Consider the following 19,428-nt stretch of genomic DNA (forward strand, 5'->3'; position numbering starts at 1 on the left):
ACTAAAGAAACTAGTTATAACTAAGTTTCAGAGGGGTTGCCGTGTCAGTCTGTATCAGCAAAAACAATGAAGAATCCCTGTGGCACCTTAGAGACTAACAAATTTAAGTAATTTTCCCTCTGTTGATATTCACCCCTTCTGGCCAACTTGAGAATAGGCCACTTCCACCTTGACTGAATTGGCCTCGTTAGCACTGACCCCCTACTTGGTAAGGTAACTCCCATCTTTTCATGTGCTGTATATATATACTGCTTATTGTATTTTTCACTCCATGCATCTGATGAAGTGGGTTTTAGCCCACAAAAGCTTATGGCCAAATAAATTTGTTAGTCTCTAAGGTGCACAAGGACTCCTCCTTGTTCTAGGCTATAACTAACAATTTCTCACCCTAAATGTTGTTTTAGGTTGCAGAGTATCTTGAAGGCAAGCTGCTTTTGCTTGCACCTTAAAACTCCCAGTATTTCTTTCACAGGCCAAACACCCTCTCACCTGGGCTCAGTCCTTCTCCCACATCCCCCTGTGTCTTTGTTTCTTATATGTTTTCAGCAGTCTTCCTGGGCAGGGATTGAGTGAATAACGAACCCCAATCATCTCACTCCCCTGTCTTAAAAGTTAGGAATATTGACTATACATCTGTACTACAAAAATGTTTGCATCTGGGGAAGGCCCACCAGACAGAATCCTGCAGTGTCAAAGCAGCCATGAGTCAAAGGAAGGTGGGAGATTAGCATCTTCAAAGACCTATTGTTCTCCTTAATGGTTCATTGATTTGTCCCCAGCTAACCAGCCAGACAGGTTGCATTCTGTCTGGTGGGTGTTCCCCAGATGCAAACATTTCTGCAGTACAGATGTATAGTCAATATTCCTAACTTTAGATACAAAAATTATACATGCCTACAAATAGGATAATCATATTCAGTGAATCATAACCTTTCCAATGATATCTCACAAGAGTCATCTTGCATAAAATACATCTTAAATATGCTAAAATAATATTATAACAATATTTCTATGAAGAATAAGGGGCGTAGTGTCACACCTGGGAATCCAAGGGCAGATTGGTGGCCGAAAAAAAGTTCTCTGAAATTGCAGACCTTTCTGGGGAGGTAACTGCTGATGGATGGAGCAGTGCAATCCTTGCCAGTTTCTCTAGTTGCTCCCCTTTGTTAACCTAGTGGTCTCCAAAGTGGGGTACGCGCACCCCGAGGGGTGCGCAAGACCATCCCTGGGGGTGCGTGGCAGGAGGAGCGCCACTGAAGGAGTGCTGTCGGCATGGCGGCAGCAGCGCTCCTGGACCTCTGATTCTTTGGTGGCACACCAGCGGCAGCAGCTTGGCTTTTCCCCGCTCCGTCTTTGGCGGCACACCAGCAGCAGCTCAGCTCTCCCCGCTCCATCTTCGGCGGCACGCCGGCGGCAGCTCGGCTCTCCCCGCTCCGTCTTCGGCAGCACGCCAGCAGCAGTTTAGCTCTCCCCGCTCCGTCTTCGGTGGCATGCCGGTGGCAGCTCTTCTTTTTTTTGCTTCCCTAGAGCTGGCCCTGGGGGTGCGCGATCCAAAAAGTTTGGAGTCCACTGTGCTAACCAATATTTTCATCTTTCCCAAATGAGTGCCTCTTGACTTGTTTGTATCCAACATCTCAGGCAACTTTGCTGCAGAGCCTTATCTCAGCGAGGCACTGGGAAAGCAAGGAAACTGCACGGTCCAGTTCTGATGGAAAGGAGACATAGAGAAGAGCATACTGAAGCCACTGCAGCCCTAAACACCTCCATATCCTTGGGCAGTCTGGAGCAGGAAGGAGCCTTGTGGGGCCTCACCAGAGAGGGCTGGATGAAAAGCTGCCTGATGCTCCCAGAAAGCATCCAGTGCCCCATCCCTCCCTGCTAGATGTCACAGGCTTGTCAGCAACACCTCATGCTGAAAGGTATCAAAGGCTGATGCTAGATCTCTTATAATCTACATGGCCCCATGACCCTTGTTCATCTCCAGAAGGAAATCGGTGATGAAGAAGGCTGATGCTGCCTCTGCACCATGTGTCAGCTGAAAACTAGTTTTGTGCAGATTCCTCCAGCTTTCTGAATGTTTTTAAGCTGGAGCTTCCGTCCCATGACCTAAGCGGTGAACTTCCCCAGAAAGGGTAGGCTTGGGACAAAATAGTAACAGATAAAGATATTAACATTATAGGGTGGTTTCTTGAGCAATTAACAATCCCCATCAATAATGGATCTTTGCTGGCTTTCAACAGCCATGAGGAGTTTTTCACCCATTAACTCCCACCAGAATGGGTTCAGAGAGAGTGTCACTGTGTACAATTGCTCTCCTGGATATAGGGTCAGCAGAGTGCCCTGATCACATGGAAGAAAGCAGCCACATCACCTTTGTGGAACATCTGTAAGACTCTACCTGGGCCAGTCCTCCCTGCTTTCCCTTCTCAGTGATTTGGGTTCATTATGCTTTAGTTGAAACATGTGACTCACGAAAAAAGTCCCCGGCCTCTGAAGAGAGGAAGTGCAGCTGAAGAGAGGAACTGAAAGAGTCTGCAGGAGCCTCTCGCTCATTGCCTCGCTCATTTCCCCTGTGATCCTGCCACCCCATACATCTTGGCTCTCCTCCTTGGAGCAAAGGGGAGAGAGGACTTAGTGCAATGGATGACTTGGGTAAGTGAACCCCCCTTCCAATGGAAGAGCAAGGAGTGGACTCTTGAGTTAGGCCCCCAAACTGGGTTTGATGCTGACACCACCTAGTCCAGCCCTGGATCTGTCGCAGCCAGAGCGGCCCGGCCCTAGGCGCGGCCGGGGTAGCACAGCACAGCCTGACCCCGGAGCGGCCCAGACCCAGGTGTGGCCGGAGCTGGCCAGCCATGCCTGGGGCTGGGCTGCTCAGGCCACAGCTGCTCCAGGCCACAGACTGAGTTGGGGCCAGGGGAGGGGCACCCCTTCTGTGGCAGGTTGGGGCCCCGGTGCTGGTGTGGGGAGAGAGCACTGGGGGGAGTGTTGTGTGTCCTGTGTGGCAGGCGCAGTTTATATTGTTTGTCTCTAACCGGTTTTCTTGTTCAGATGCTTTGCTGGCAGAACTGGAAGAAAGCTCTAAGGAGCCCAAAGGGAACTACTCCCTTCTAACACACGGCTCCAGTGAGCAGAGACCAGCCGCAGCAGTGCCTGAGACAGACGCTGTCCAGAACGAGAAACTAGTCACCTCAGGGACCCATAAGGTATTCCCTTCAGTGCCTGTTGGGGCTGCCTACACACAAGGTACCCGGCAGAAATCCATCCTCTACAACAGGGAGGTTGAGACCCTGCAGAACTCAGCACATGAAGGTTGTCCCATGCAGACAGTTACATCTGTGCCCTAGAGATGTTACAGGCCCATCCAGCCCCTCCTGACTATAATTTAGGAGAATGCCGAGAGTGGAGAAGGGATTTCCAGATGATCAATTAACCACTAATTCTCCTTAATTAGCCATGTTCACAGTAAGGCAGGATCTGGAAATACAGTATAACTGGATTGGGTATAAGGAAATGGGCTGCTTTCTTTGTATATCCCTTGCTCTTTCTGTTTCCAGGTACAGCCTGCATTAAGTACTTGGCTCCAGGAATCAGATGACAAAAATGTCTACAGGTAAATGCTGTACCGGGGAGGGAAAGCTGTTTTATTGATCCTTCCAGTACACCCATCTGTATCTCCTCAGCACTGCTTCCTATAAATGCCTGCTCCCCCATGATGCTTAATGAAAAATTAACCTACCCTGATCCCCCACCATGGCAGGACAGAGCCGGTTTGAGGTGGTACTGCCCATACCAGCCTTTCTCTGGTGGCCTGGTCTAAGCGTGGGTCAAAAAGAAGTTTCCAACCCTTCTGGTTGCGCCCATCTCAGTCTGAACAGGACCCAATTCAGGGCTGAGGCTGCAGGCAGGCAGGGGGTAATAATAAATAATGAATAATGCCCCATCCCAGGGCATAGAAAGGCCTAAACATGGCAGAACTGCCAGCGTGGAGAAGGGGGTTGGTGACAGGGTGGTGCAGAGGAGTTACCTGTGGATCTGCCAGTATGCAAATCAACAGACTTAACACCCCCCACAGGAGGTGGAGAGAATCCACAACCTCTGCTTACAACCAGTGGACTGGTAGTAGTGACCACAGAGCAGCAAAACTGCACCAAGCTACCAGTTGGTGCCTGTGTGCCCAAGTCTCCTCGGCTCCCCTGTGTGCCCAAGTGTCCTCGGCTCCCTGGTGTGAAGTGTGGCACAGGGTGGGCTAGGAGGGGGCTGTACTAGTGGGTTAATTATATATTTGTATTGGGGTAGCAGAGGTTTCAATCAGGATCGCCTCATTGCGCTAACTGCTGTACACATGGCAAAAAGGCCTCTAGCTTGAAGGCCTTACAATCTTTGATTAAAACAGTTGAATCGGGAGCTTAATAATGATTTAAATGTCATATTGTTCTTTACGTCATTGCTGATCGTTGTACAAGAAATATCCAGTTACTGGAAGTCTGTGGGTGGTACTTAGGGTGTGAGAGGGGTTTGGTTAAGGGGGTGGTGGCTGGGGAGTCTGTAGGCCTGGTTGGGCAAAGGGATGGTCTCTGGATTGGTAAGGGGATGGTATCTGGGTGTGTGGGAGTCGCTTGGATAAGGGATTGGTACCTGGGTGTGTGGGCATGGTTTGGCTAAAGGAAGGGCAGCTGGGTGTGTGGGAGTGTCTTGGCTAAGGGGGTAGTACCTGGGTATGTGGGTGTGGCTTGGCTAAGGGGATGGTACCTGGGTGTGTGGGTGTGGCTTGGCTAAGGGGATGGTACCTGGGTGTGTAGGAATGGCTTGGCTAAGGGGGTGGTACCTGGGTAGAATACCCCCGAACCTCTCCACTGACCCTCTCTCCAGTTACTAATCCTTTCCTCTCCTTTGTCCTCCAGTAGTTGCTGGTTATACTCCTCCCACTCCAAACACCCAGATCTGGCTCCACCCCTGCCTCCCTGCCACCAGTTCAGTGGGCCGTTGCTCACTGACTGGCTATTGGGGGAAACCTTCCCTAAACTCCACAGCTCCCTCCCCAGACACATCCCCACCTGCCCTGCCCTCCACTCACAAGTCCCTGACTGTATTTAGTGCCTGTCTACGTGGGGACACTTAGGAAAGCTCATCTAAATGACCTTTTAAAGTGGGTTAGTTAAACCTCATTAAACCCCTGTGTGGATCGTCTCATTCAGAATTAAAGTGCCCTTAATTCAGTTTATCTTAATTCTGTTCCTGAACAGGAACACCCAGCATCTGCTCTGGGGATCAGACGATAACTGATGATGGGGAGATGCGTTTGTTTCCCTTCTCTAGGGGTGTCCCTCACACCCTGCTCTACTTCCATGCTCACTGGGGTGAGCACCATGCTTCCAGTGAACGCTTTGGTGTTCCTGTGGTCTGGTGGTGGCAGGGCGGGTCTGGCTGCTGGGAGCTGGGTAAAGGGGGCTCATGGTGGGGTTGAAGCAGTGACCTACTCTCTTTGACACGGACGTCTCTCTTCTACCCGCAGTGAGGTTCCAACTCCGCAGCTGTCGCTTCTTTCCCCTCCCCCCCCGACGGCTGCTCAGCAGCTGGATGAGCTTTTATCCCATTTGGGCCAGATGCAGTCCAAGGTGAGTCCTGGCCATGCAACCCCCTCCTCCAGAAGAACCAGGGGCACCACTTTGCAAAGCTTCAGTTGAGATGCAGGCCTTGGGCTCTTCCTTGGGAATGGCCCCTGCCCACGGCTGGATTAAACTTCTGTGAGCCCAGCACTGCTGGGCCATGGCCCACCCTCCCATTCTGCCCCTCGCTCTGCCCTGAGACCACACCCCCACTCAAGACTCATCCCCTGAGGCTCCGCCCACCACGTGCACAGGGTGGGAGGGGGTGGAGAGGAATGAGTGGTGGGCGGGGCCTGCGGTGGGGAAGAGGCCAAGTGGGGACAGGGCCTCGGGATGGCACGCAGGTGGAGTGGGGGAGCAGGGTCATGGTCTGGGCGCTGGGGCCCCTTCTGAGTGTGGGCCCAGCACCATGGCACCATTGGTGCCATTGGCAACCTGGCACTGCCCCTGTCCCACGTTCCAGCCGGCAATGGCAAAGCCTGGCGTTCTTCTGTTGGTGCAGTAGAAACAACTCCCTAGGTGAGGGGGAAATGGGGAAGCTGTAGGGCCAAGCCCCTGGCGGGAACACGAAGCCAAACATTCTCACGGCGTGGTCTCCTCCTTTCTGGCAGATCTCAGCGGTGGGTTCTGCTGTAGAACCGGAACGTGCCAGGGGGCCATCAGCAGTGGGGCCAAGTCCCGGCAGCACTCTTGAGAGCATGCTGGGGGACCTGACACAAGAGCTGCAGGACCTCGGCATCACGGCCGTGCCTAAGGGCAACTGTGCTTCCTGCCGCAAACCCATCGCTGGAAAGGTGAGAGGGGATGGCATGGACCCTGCAGCTGTCTGTCAGTCTATATGCGTGTTCCTCTGTCTCACCAGGGTTGGCTCCTTCCACTCTTGATTGCTCAGAGCTATAAGATCTGCTTGGTCAGACAGTATGTTTCCCCCAGTCCCTCCTTTAGGTGAGGGGATCTCTTTCTCCCCAAAAAGTCCTATAACAGCTGAGTCTCCTGCTGTCTCAGCCACCATCTCTAGGACCATGCGAGGGTCCCTATTCCTATCATGGCTTCCCCAAACTGCTGGGTCCCCCATGTACCAATGGGCTCAGTGGCAGAGATTCTCTGGGCAAAGACTTCCTGAGTTTTGTCCTGTCTCTAGATGATCACTGCTCTGGGAAAGACGTGGCATCCCGAGCACTTCACCTGCACCCAATGCGGACAGGAGATGGGCTCCAGTGCTTTCTACGAGCGAGGCGGCCTGGCGTACTGCCAGGAGGATTATCACCAGCTCTTCTCCCCCCGCTGTGCCTACTGTGCCGGGCCCATCCTGGAGGTAAATAGAGCTGACTCTGCCCTCCTGGTTCTAACTCCTGCCAGGGAAGGTTCCTGGTTGGATTAACCAGGAGGCTGCTTTTCCTTGCCCCTCTCCTCTCGTAGCTCTCTGCCGATAGTGCACACCCCAGTCACTTCGTTCTCTTTGCAGAAAGTTCTGACGGCCATGGACAAGACTTGGCACCCAGAGCACTTCTTCTGTGCTCACTGTGGGAAGGTGTTCAGCAATGATGGTGCGTCCCCTGCTCTTCTCCTGCCATACGTAGAAAGTCGGGATTCCACGGGGATCTAGGCCTCTGTCTTGACCCACAGTCCCGCTGCTATTCCAGCCCTGGCCTCTCCCCAAAGCTCCCCCCCTCAATTCCAACCTGCAGGCCCCTGTTATCCCCTCCCTCAACTCCCTCTCACCCCCGCCTCCGCTCTGCCCATGCCCCTGAATCCTGACTGCAGCTGCCTACTATCTTAGCTCTGGGCTTCCCCCTACACCTCTGCCAGTTCCCCATATTCCTTACTTGGGTTCCCCACCCTCCTGCTATTCCAACCCTGGGCCTCCAGTCGTGAGTTGTGATTCTGTCAGGTGCACAGATCAGGGACAATTCTGGAAGGGAGCAGTCATTTCGCTGGGCACTCACTGCTAAAGTGCTCAGTCATATGAATAGATTCCCTCCCTCTGAGGCCCTAAGGGATACAGACTTTGGGGCCAGAGCTCCGGCCGTTAGCACCAGTGTGGAGTGCTGGTTACTATTTCCTATAGTTGTCACACAGACAGTGTTTAACTGTGTCATGGTGGCACAGCGGCACCTGTAACAACCCCGGTGACCACTTGCTCACAGCCCAGACAGTGGCACAAAATCCCCACAGTAGCAGCAATTGTCCATCTATGCATTTTGCCATCAGTTCCCCTTTAAGGCCCCATCCTGTCCCTGTGCAGTGTGCGTGTGTGTTAATTGCTTGCTTGCTGGGCCGCCCATGGTAGGTGCTCATTAATTTCCCCAGGCAGCCAGAGCAAAAACACTCCGTTCCTGCCAGGGGATTGGTTTTCTAGGCAGGCACTCAGCGGCTGTGTTCTCGCCAGCCCTGCTCAGTAATTGACACCTGAGAGAGAGCCGGTGCTGAGGGCCTCGCTCATTCCCACTCGCTCATTCCCACGCTGCTAATTATAGCAGTGTTGTGAAAAGTTTAACTGATGAGTTCAGGCCCCAGCCCCTCTTGGGGCCTGTTCTTTCTTTGTCCCCTCCTGCATCCTGTCTTTGTTCTCTGGGGGCCTCTCTCCCCACATCAGTGACTTCTTGTTAGTGCTAAGTTTGAGGAGTTTGGCTAGCGATAGGCTGCTTATTCACTGGAGCAGGGACTGTGCACAGTATTGTATGATGCCCAGTACAGTGGGGCCATGATGCTAACTCGGACCTCTTCCATGATCCCAATACTATTCCTGGCACAGTGATCTTGTCTTATCCCAGCTCAGTCCCTACAGGTGGCAGCCAGTTCTGCCTGCACCCGTCTCTTATAGCACACTCCGTTGTCACGAGATTGTCTAACTCAGCTCCTTGACTGCTGGGTTGAATTTGAATTCCTGCTTTTAGGGATGTCTGGTTTGTTCTAGGAATCCACCTTCTGCCTTTACTATTATTTATTATTATGGTAACACCTAGAGATTCCAGCTGAGATCAGGGCCCCATCGTGCCAGGCGCTGCCCAGACACACAGGGAGAGACAGGCCCTGCCCTAGCTGAGATCAGGGCCCCATCGTGCCAGGAACTGCCCAGACACAGCGAGAGACAGGCCCTGCCCCAGCTGAGATCAGGGCCCTATCATGCCAGGAACTGCCCAGACACACAGCAAGAGACAGGCCCTGCCCCAGCTGAGATCAGGGCCCTATCATGCCAGGAACTGCCCAGACACATAGCAAGAGACAGGCCCTGCCCCAGCTGAGATCAGGGTCCCATTGCATTGGGCACTGCATAGACACAGTGAGAGAAAGTCCTGGCCCTAAAGAGCTTCTTGGCTAAGTAGACAAGACAAAGGTTGGGAGAATGGAAGGTTCGTTATCTTCATTTTATAGAAGGGTAACTCAGGTCCGTAGAGAAGTGACATGTCAAGGTCACACTGCGAGTCTGTGACAGAGCTGGGCACTGGATCCAAATTTGAGGGCCCAGTGCAAGGCTGTAAGCACAAACCCAGCCTTCCTCTGCAAGACAGGGCAATTCTCTGAGAGAGTTCTCAGCAACGACAGGAAAAGTCATAAAGCAACATCCCATGGGCTCAGATTTTTAAAGGTATTTCAGGCATTGCTGTGCTCAGTGTTCATGGAATCCTAGAAGATCAGGGTTGGAAGAGGCCTCAGGAGGTCATCTAGTCCAACCCCCTGCCAGGGCTGGCCCACAACATTTTGGCACCTGAGGCGGGGAGCTCAAATGATGCCCCCATACCTCCTCGCTTGGGCCAAAACTTTGAAAAGTCTCAATTCTGCCTTCTTCCTGTTCTACTCCTCTCATGGTACTGCTCTGCTACCTACCCTAATAAAGGAGAACTAACAACTTAAAATGCCTTGTTCAAAAATTTTAAGTAACACTTAACTTTCAAATGCCTGAACAGCAAATGTAACTTTTCTTGTCTGCATAGTAAACACTGGCATTTTTATCTGTTTGAATAATCAAAGTGGTGCTTTCCGTGCCTTCTTGGTTGCAAAGATTTGAACTGCTTCCTGAAGGTCCACAGTCTGGGCCAGCTCATGCTCTATTGAGATGGTTGCAAGGCCGACCAGCCTCTCCTGTGTCATTGTGGAGCGTAGATTTGTTTTTATTAACTTTAAGAAGTTCTTCACTGGCAACTGTTACAGGAAGTGTTAGAAGTATGTGCAGAGCAACAAAAGCATTTGGAAAGAGGGTGGTCATCTTATTTGTGCACATATATTCCAGAACAGCCTTTGGAGTTGATCCTGCTGAAATGTATATTGAAAGGGCTTTCAGGTCATCACCTAAATCACTCGCATCAATATCACGCATGTCGTCATGTGTCAACTCTGTCTAGTGCCCTGTATTGCTGGTGTAGGTCTTCTTCAGGTATAGTGAGGAGTTTTGGAATATCATACAATATCCCAAATATACTACTGTGTTCCTTGAGCTGCATGAAACGTTCTTCAACTGACTGTATTGCACAATCTAGCACCTGGTTAAAGAATTCAACTTGGAATTGTTGTTTGGGGTCTCTTATGGGATTATCCCATGCCTCATAATCAAAATGTCGTCTTCTTTGGTGACTGTTGTATTCTTGAATGGGTGGGAAAATAGCTTCAGTGTGAAGTTCCTCTGCCAACTTCTGTGCACTCTTCAGAACATTTTGAAATCCCTCATCTGACTGGTAGGACTGTAGGTATGACTTTGCTTTGTCCAGTTGTTCCATTGCTCCAGATATATCAAGGTCAACACCTTGGAGTTTCTTGCTTACAACATTTATTTTAAACAGTATGTCGTGCCACAACACTAAGCCACACACAAATTTGGAATTATGTGTGTTTCTGGTCATTCCATTCCCCTCTGCCACCGTTCTCCCACAAACAGTTCCTGTCATAGCATTAGCCTCCATAATGGCAACTATGGCGTCATCTATCTTCCCAATTTGGTGTTTGATAGGCTTTATCGCCTCCACTCAACTTTCCCATCATGTGGCACTCAGTGGTTTCAGTGTCAGAGAGGATGTTCCCAGACGTTGCTTCAAAATTTGCCATCGATGAGTTGATGCAGAGAAAAATACATAGATGCTTTGAATTACAGTAAAAAATTCAGCAGCCTCACTAGAAACTGATGCTGCACCACTGACCACCAAGTTCAATGAATGAGAACTGCATGGGACAAAAAAAGTTCGAGGGTTTAACTCTCGGATCTGTGTCTGCACTCCTCTGTTCTTTCCTCTCATATTGGCACCATTATCATAGCCCGGACCTCTCAGCTATCGCAATTCCCTGTCATACCAGATCTTGTAGTATCATCAATGTAAATAAATTCTAGAGAATGCTCTCTGACAGTCACCATTGTAGGGACGTTTTCACTAGGTTCTGTTGTTGTTACAAAACGCACCATTAAAGTAAATTGTTCCGTATGGCTGATGTAAGGTGTGCAGTCCAGAATAACAGAGTAATATCTTGCTGACTTCAGATCTGCCACAATCTTCTGTTTGACTTTTGTTGCCAGTAACTGTGTGATCTCATTTTGAATTGTTTTTTCAAGGTAGTGGTGTGTGTACATTTCTTGGGTGGTGACTCTTCTTAGATGCTCCGGGAGTACAGCATCAAACTCAGCCATCAGCTCCACAATTTTAAGGACGTTTCCATTGTTTGGCACCTACAGCTGATCTGAAGTGCCACGCAGTGCTAGGTTTTTGGTAGCAAGCATTCCCACAATGGCAATGAGCCTTTTCAGAACATTTTGCCAGTAAAGAGACGCTGATGCAATCTTCTCTTGATGCTGATCATCTATGGTGGCCTTTAACCTTAGTCTCATCTCAAGCTCTTTCCACCTATGGAATGCTCTCTGGCAGTTTGCTGCCTTCTCATGGCATGCCAGATTTCTAGCCAGATTTTTCCAGTCCTTTGTTCCTATAGAACCCAATGTGGCTGGAACATTAGACTGGAAGATTAGACTGGAAGAGTTTGCAACAAAAACAGCATGCAGCATTCTGGGCTTTTGAGTACATAAGCCATGGCCCCTCCACTTTGTCACCATTGGGGATTTCACGCCAGTAATGTGTTGGATGGAAACTTCTATTTTCATTGTCTTTGGGGAACATGAAGTTTTTCACTTGCTGTGGCCCATGCAGTACAAGGACGTCCCTCAGGCTACTGCTCAAGTGGGTCCACAGTCCTGGATCATCTAAACTTAAGAAACTAAACTCAGCAGCAGCTGTTTCTTGCACCTCCTCCACACTCTTCTCTGATCTACACTTTTCTTCAGGAATGTGAATGGTTACATCCATTTGAGATGGAGATATGGATGCTGCAGTAGCTGCCAGGTCACCTGCACTCTGACTAACTGGAAGATCAGGCATCTCCTCACCACTCACATCCTCACTGGGGCCGGAAGGCTCACCGTGAACGTTTGTGTCTATGTATCTCAGGAGAGCTCCTTCCTGCTTAGATAGAAAAGCTTCCTTTGCTTGCTTTATTTTTCTGAATGCTGCCCCAGAGGGGCGTTTTCTTCTTTCATTCTTGACTGCTATTCTGTGCCAACTATAGTGGCTCTCAACACTCAATTGAAGGGGACAAATAAGCAGGCTGGTAGCAGGGCCTGAGTGAGGAAAGTGAGGAAAGTCTTAAGGGCCTAACTGGCTCCTGCTACTTCAGTTGACTGCCTGTTCTCCTCAAGTGGGTTCAGAGAAGCAGCAGGAAACAGGAAACTCCCTGAGAAGGTGGTGTTAATCAGTCCAGGTTCCTGGGGGTGCTAAAGAGATACATAAGAGGCTCCTTCTCCTCTCTCACTCTCTGCAGCTCCTGCTGCTTTCTGTTGTTCCCTCTCACCTTCTCTCTTGCCTGCCTGTTATGCCTCTAGTGCCCTCCTTCCTCCAGCACAGCACTGCACCATCTCTGTGCATCTAGAGCAGAGAGAATACACATTCACCAGCAGCAGACACAATTTTCTACACTCGGGGTCCTAGTGGCACCCTCCCCTCCCCGCCACAGTCTGGCACCTGAGGCAGCCGCCTCAGTTCGCCTCATGGTAAGGCCAGCCCTGCCCCCTGATCAAAGAAGGACCAACACCAACTAAATCATCCCAGCCAAGGCTTTGTTAAGGCGGGCCTTAAAAACCTCGAAGGATGGAGATTCCACCACCTCCCTAAGGAACCCATTCCAGTGCTTCACTACCCTCCTAGTGAAATAGTGTTTCCTAATTTTCAACCTAAACCTCCCCCACTGCAACTTGAGACCATTGCTCCTTGTTCTGGCATCTGCCGCCACTGAGAAAAGCTGAGCTCCATCCTCTTTGGAACCCCCCTTCAGATAGTTGAAGGCTGCTATCAAATCCCCCCTCACTCTTCTCTTCTGCAGACTAAATAACCCCAGTTCCCTCAGCCTCTCCTCGTAAGTCATGTGCTCCAGCCCCCTAATCATTTTGGTTGCCCTCCACTGGACTCTCTCCAATTTGTCCCCATCCCTTCTGTAGTGGGGGCCCAAAACTGGACACAATACTCCAGATGTGACCTCACCAGTGCCGAATAGAGGGGAATAATCACTTCCCTCGATCTGCTGCAATGTTCCTACTAATGCAGCCCAATATGCCGTTTGCCTTCTTGGCAACAAGGGCACACTGCTGACTCATATCCAGCTTCTTGTCCACTGTAATCCCCAGGTCCTTTTCTGCAGAACTGCTGCTTAGCCAGTCGGTCCCCAGCCTGTAGTGGTGCATGGGATTCTTCCGTCCTAAGTGCAGTCCTCTGCACTTGTCCTTGTTGAACCTCAACAGATTTCTTTTGGCCCAATCATCCAATTTGTCTAGGTCACTCTGGATCCTATCCCTACCCTCCAGCATATCTACCTATCCCTCCAGCTTAGTTTCATCTGTGAGCTTGCTGGGGGTGCAATCCATCTCATCATCCAGATCATTAATAAAGATGTTGAACAAAACTGGCCCCACGACTGACCCCTGGGGCACTCCGCTTGATACCGGCTGCCAACTAGACATCGAGCCGTTGATGACTACCTGTTGAGCCCGACAATCTATCCACCTTATAGTCCATTCATCCAATCCATACTTTAACTTGCTGACAAGAATACTGTGGGAGACCGTAACAAAAGCTTTGCTAAAGTCAAGATATATCACGTCCACTGTTTTCCCCATATCCACAGAGCCAGTTATCTCATCATAGAAGGGAATCAGGTTGATCAGGCATGACTTGCCCTTGGTGAATCCATGTTGACTGTTCCTGATCACCTTCCTCTCCTCCAAGTGCTTCAAAATGGATTCCTTGAGGATCTGCTCCATGATTTTTCTAGGGACTGAGGTGAGGCTGACCAGTCTGTAGTTCCCTGGATTCTCCTTCTTCCCTTTTTTAAACATGGGCACTATATTTGCCTTTTTCCAATCATCCGGCACCTCCCCCAATCACCACAAGTTTTCAAATATAATGGCCAATGGCTCTGCAATCATATCGGCCAATTCCCTCGGCACCCGTGGATGCATTATATCTGGACCCATGGACTTCTGCATGTCCAGATTTTCTAAATAGTCCTTAACCTGTTCTTTCACCACTGAGGGCTGCTCACCTCCTCCCCACAGTGTGTTGCCCAGGACAGCAGTGTGGGAGCTGACCTTGTCTGTGAAAACAGAGGCAAAAAAAACATTGAGTACTTCAGCTTTTTCCACATCATCTGTCACTAGGTTGCCTCCCCCATTCATTAAGGGTACCACACTTTCCCTGACCTTTTTCTTGTTGCTAACATACCTGTAGAAACCCTTCTTGTTACGCTTCACATCCCTTGCTAGCTGCAACTCCAGTTGTGTTTTGGCCTTCCTGATTTCACCCCTGCATGCTCAAGCAATATTGTTATACTCCTCCATAGTCATCTGCCCAAGTTTCCACTTCTTGTGTGCTTCCTTTTTGTGTTTAAGCTCACCAAAGATTTCACTGTTAAGCCAGGCTCGTTGCCTGCCATATTTGCTATTCTTTCTGCACATCAGGATGGTTTGTTCCTGCACCCTCAATAAGGCTTCTTTAAAATACAGCCAGCTTTCCTGGACTCCTTTCCCCCTCATATTAGCCCCATAGTGTGCAATGCCTGACTGATTTAGGAACTAAAATCTCATTTTCAAAAGGCATTTAGGCTCCTAAATCAGTTAGTCATCACAACACTGAAGACAACAATGTCTAAATGCCTTTGAAAATCTGGGCCCTAAGGACTAGTGAGCATTTCTCCCTGTAATTCCCAAGTTTGGCCACAGGGGGAGCAAATGAGAAGGAAAGCAGGAGTGTGGCTGTGAGAAATTTGCATCTTAAAGAGGAATATCCGTGCACAGTGTTTGTTGTACAGGCCCAGCATGAATCAGAGTGGGCAGTGTAACTCAGGTACGTTCTCTGGCTCCCTGGGGTAGGTTTGGAGCTTGGCAGGAAGGGTCCCTCTCTGTGTCCTCCCATTGGGATTCAGGTGCACTTCATGGATGTCTTCTCCCTGCTTGCCTCCGCAGGTTTCCATGAGAAGAATGGGAAGCCGTACTGCCAGAAGGACTTCCTGGCCATGTTCTCTCCTAAATGCAGAGCCTGTGAGCGGCCTGTGATGGATAACTACCTGTCCGCGCTCCAGGGCGTCTGGCACCCCGAGTGCTTTGTGTGTGGGGTGAGTGTGCGGAGTCCCATGCAGGGGGCTGGAGGGACACCTGGGCTTTAATCTTCAGGAAGGTGATGCAGAGCATGGCCAGGTGAGGGTCAGGAGGTTCTTCCCTATAGAGCACTAAGAACCTCTATAACAGCTGAGTGTGATTCCAGCTCCCTTATCGGGGATGGCTGGGTGAAGCACCAGGGTAGAGGGGCCAGGGGCTAGATAGGTGAGGGGACTGGGTCCCATATGGTGGCTGGATGGGCAAGGGAGCAGGGCCCATATGGGGGCCAGATGGGTGAGGGGCAGAACACCATATGCAGGTTGGCAAGGTGCTTAGTTAGGGATGAGGTCTCAATGCTCCTTCCCCCTCCCTTAGGACTGTTTCAGCAGCTTCACCACTGGCTCCTTCTTTGAGCTAGATGGACGCCCCTACTGCGAGCTTCACTTCCACCAGCGCCAGGGCTCGGTGTGTCACGGCTGTGGGAAGCCCATCACCGGGCGCTGCATCAGTGCCATGGGGCACCGGTTCCACCCCGAGCACTTCATCTGCGCCTTCTGCCTGAGCCAGCTGCAGAAGGGCACCTTCCGGGACCATGGTGACAAAGCCTACTGCCACGCCTGCTACGGCAAGCTCTTTGTGTGACTTCTGCACTGGCCCAAGGGGAGGGGGCTAAGTACCAAAACTGGCTCTGTGGGACAGCCCCCTCTGGCATCCTTAGCCAGAGGCTGAGATACAGGGAGAGAGACCACAGGCCAGAGTCAACAAAGAGCAGCCTCCTTCAATGGGCCTGAACCACTGATTGTTTAAATCAATAGCATTCCATTGATGTCCTTTCTGTTAAATATTAGCTGAAGGTCTGGCCCAATATGTTTGGAGAGAGCGGGGTTCCCTCCCCAGTGACAGCCACTGCGGTCTCCTTCCCAGGAACCTGCCCCTGCCCCTTGATCATCCCTTCCTGGACGTTCTGCTCCTTCAGGCTGTGCTCTGCTTCTCTCCCCTCCAGTGCACGATTTCACCTGCTCCTCTGTTCTCACCTTTGAGCTATACTCATGGTAAATGTAACTGGATGAGGGCGCTGCCCAGAAATAAACATCTTAGTATTCTCTGTGGTTGGTTCTGCATATAGGTTTGGACAGGGATGTTGTGGGAGGGGAGGGATTGATTCTGAGACTTCCGAAGCGGCATCCCTGGATTTCACCTCAGAGGAGAACAATAAGGATAAAGAACAGTGGGGTCAAGAGGTGGGATAGAACCTTTCAGTTTTGGGGGAGCAGGTTAACATAGAACGAGCTCATTGCTACATGTAAAGGCTTGGGTCCATCCAGCAGCTGACATGTCCCTTTCATTAGCAAAATCCTTCTTTATTTTCTGTTCCCGAGCCATCACATACACATTTCCATTTTGGGCTCCTCTAGAAACGGCCCAACCTGATCAGACTCCCACATCCATCTAGCCCAGTCTCCTGTCTCCAACATTGGCAGTACTAGATGCTGCAAAGGAAAGTGTAAGAACCCTGCAGTAGAAGCTATGGGATAATCTGCCCCTTGCATTAGAATAATAGAAATTAGGGTTGGCAGAGACCTCAGGAGGTCATCTAGTCCAATCCCCTGCTCAAAGCAGGTTTCATTCTGGTCTCTAATAGTCAGAGATCAGCTTAAACCAATGTGTTCCACAATATTTTTGTAATCATGAATTAGTCTAACTCTGGATATTCTTGTTATCTGTGTAAATATCCACTCCCTTTTTTAATCTAATTATGTTCTTGGTATCAGTGACTTCCTATGGCAGTGAGTTCCACAGTCTAATTCCGCATTGTATGAAAAAGTATTTCCCTTTTGAATTTCCCACTTTTCAGTTTCACTGACTGTCCCTTTGTTCTTGTGTTAGGAAACAGGAAGAATAGAAACTCCCAATCTACCTTCTCCAAACCATTGATTATTTTATACAGTTCCATCCAGTCCCCTCTTACCTGGCTCCTCATTAAAGTAACAATCCCCATCTTTTCAGTCTCCCTTCCTAAGAGATTGTTTCCAGGCCCTTGATCATTCTTGTCACCCTTCTCTGAATCCCTCTAATTTGGCAACATCCTTCTGGAGATGGGTTGCCCAGTGCTGCACACAAAAATCAGATGAGACCACCCAGGGCTTTATAGAATGGTGTTATAATGTTCTCCTCACAGGGAAAGACAGAGGTATGGTTTGCATGTGAGCTTTTTTAGGGATATTAAAACAAAACATCCACCTACCAAAATCTGTAGTTCAGGGTATCTCCTGCTCCCATCCTCTTCTACAGACTGGGCTCCTGGTTGGACTTACATCTCCCAAGATCTCCACAATCTCCCCTCTTGGTGAGGGGAGGTGGTTGCATCCTAGCAGTTGCGTTGCCATGGTGCATCATGGGAGATGAAGTCCTGCTTAGGTCCTGCTTTGAGCAAGGAGGGGTTGGACTAGATGACCTCCTGAGGTCTCTTCCAACCCTAATCCTCTATGCCTTGGTCTACACTAGGACTTTAGGTCGAATTTAGCAGCATTAAATCGATGTAAACCTGCACCCGTCCACACAATGAAGTCCTTTATTTCGACTTAAAGGGCTCTTAAAATCGATTTCCTTACTCCACCCCGACAAGTGGATTAGCGCTTAAATCAGCCTTGACGGCTCGAATTTGGGGTACTGTGGACACAATTCGACAGTATTGGCCTCCGGGAGCTATCCCAGAGTGCTCCATTGTGACCGCTCTGGACAGCACTCTCAACTCACATGCACTGGCCAGGTAGACAGGAAAACAACCGCGAACTTTTGAATCTCATTTCCTGTTTCGCCAGCGTGGCAAGCTGCAGGTGACCATGCAGAGCTCATCAGCAGAGGTGACCATGATGGAGTCCCAGAATCGCAAAAGAGCTCCAGCATGGACCGAATGCGAGGTACGGGATCTGATCGCTGTATGGGGAGATGAATCCGTGCTATCAGAACTCCGTTCCAGTTTTCAAAATGCCAAAACCTTTGTCAAAATCTCCCAGGACATGAAGGACAGAGGCCATAACAGGGACCCGAAGCAGTGTCGCGTGAAACTGAAGGAGCTGAGGCCGGTTTTATTCAATATCTTCATAAATGATCTGGAGGATGGTGTGGATTGCACTCTCAGCAAATTTGCGGATGATACTAAACTGGGAGGAGTGGTAGATACGCTGGAGGGGAGGGATAGGATACAGAAGGACCTAGACCAATTGGAAGATTGGGCCAAAAGGAATCTGATGAGGTTCAATAAGGATAAGTGCAGGGTCCTGCACTTAGGACGGAAGAACCCAATGCACAGCTACAGACTAGGGACCGAATGGCTAGGCAGCAGTTCTGCGGAAAAGGACCTAGGGGTGACAGTGGACGAGAAGCTGGATATGAGTCAGCAGTGTGCCCTTGTTGCCAAGAAGGCCAATGGCATTTTGGGATGTATAAGTAGGGGCATAGCGAGCAGATCGAGGGATGTGATCGTTCCCCTCTATTCGACATTGGTGAGGCCTCATCTGGAGTACTGTGTCCAGTTTTGGGCCCCACACTTCAAGAAGGATGTGGATAAATTGGAGAGAGTCCAGCGAAGAGCAACAAAAATGATTAGGGGACTGGAACACATGAGTTATGAGGAGAGGCTGAGGGAGCTGGGATTGTTTAGCCTGCAGAAGAGAAGAATGAGGGGGGATTTGATAGCTGCTTTCAACTACCTGAAAGGGGGTTCCAAAGAGGATGGCTCTAGACTGTTCTCAATGGTAGCAGATGACAGAACGAGGAGTAATGGTCTCAAGTTGCAGTGGGGGAGGTTTAGATTGGATATTAGGAAAAACTTTTTCACTAAGAGGGTGGTGAAACACTGGAATGCATTACCTAGGGAGGTGGTAGAATCTCCTTCCTTGGAGGTTTTTAAGGTCAGGCTTGACAAAGCCCTGGCTGGGATGATTTAACTGGGAATTGGTCCTGCTTTGAGCAGGGGGTTGGACTAGATGACCTTCTGGGGTCCCTTCCAACCCTGATATTCTATGATTCTATGATTCTATGATAAGCCTACCAGAAAACCAGAGAGGTGAATGGCCGCTCCGGGTCAGAGCCCCAAACATGCCGCTTCTATGATAAGCTGCATGCCATTTTAGGGGGTTCAGCCACCACTACCCCAGCCGTGTTGTTTGACTCCTTCAATGGAGATGGAGGCAATAC

The 19,428-nt window shown here is 50.1% G+C and overlaps 1 protein-coding gene across 1 annotated transcript; it reads left to right on the forward strand.

The window, feature by feature from the left end:
* The first annotated feature begins 2,493 nt into the window (after positions 1-2,493).
* Positions 2,494-16,333, forward strand: LPXN (leupaxin). Its single transcript, XM_073350582.1, has 9 exons — positions 2,494-2,652; positions 3,052-3,206; positions 3,558-3,613; positions 5,516-5,618; positions 6,221-6,403; positions 6,751-6,924; positions 7,075-7,156; positions 15,097-15,245; positions 15,604-16,333. The coding sequence occupies exons 1-9, from the start codon at positions 2,640-2,642 to the stop codon at positions 15,868-15,870; spliced, it is 1,182 nt and encodes a 393-aa protein (XP_073206683.1). The 5' UTR covers positions 2,494-2,639; the 3' UTR covers positions 15,871-16,333.
* The last annotated feature ends 3,095 nt before the right edge of the window (positions 16,334-19,428 follow it).

The sequence above is a fragment of the Lepidochelys kempii genome, chromosome 6 (genome assembly GCF_965140265.1).
Source record: "Lepidochelys kempii isolate rLepKem1 chromosome 6, rLepKem1.hap2, whole genome shotgun sequence".
Taxonomy (NCBI): Eukaryota; Metazoa; Chordata; order Testudines; family Cheloniidae; genus Lepidochelys; species Lepidochelys kempii.

Coding starts and splice junctions, on each gene's coding strand:
- LPXN (XM_073350582.1), top strand. Junction 6,404..6,750: donor GCAAACCCATCGCTGGAAAG/GTGAGAGGGGAT, acceptor TCCTGTCTCTAG/ATGATCACTGCTCTGGGAAA. Junction 6,925..7,074: donor GTGCCGGGCCCATCCTGGAG/GTAAATAGAGCT, acceptor TTCTCTTTGCAG/AAAGTTCTGACGGCCATGGA.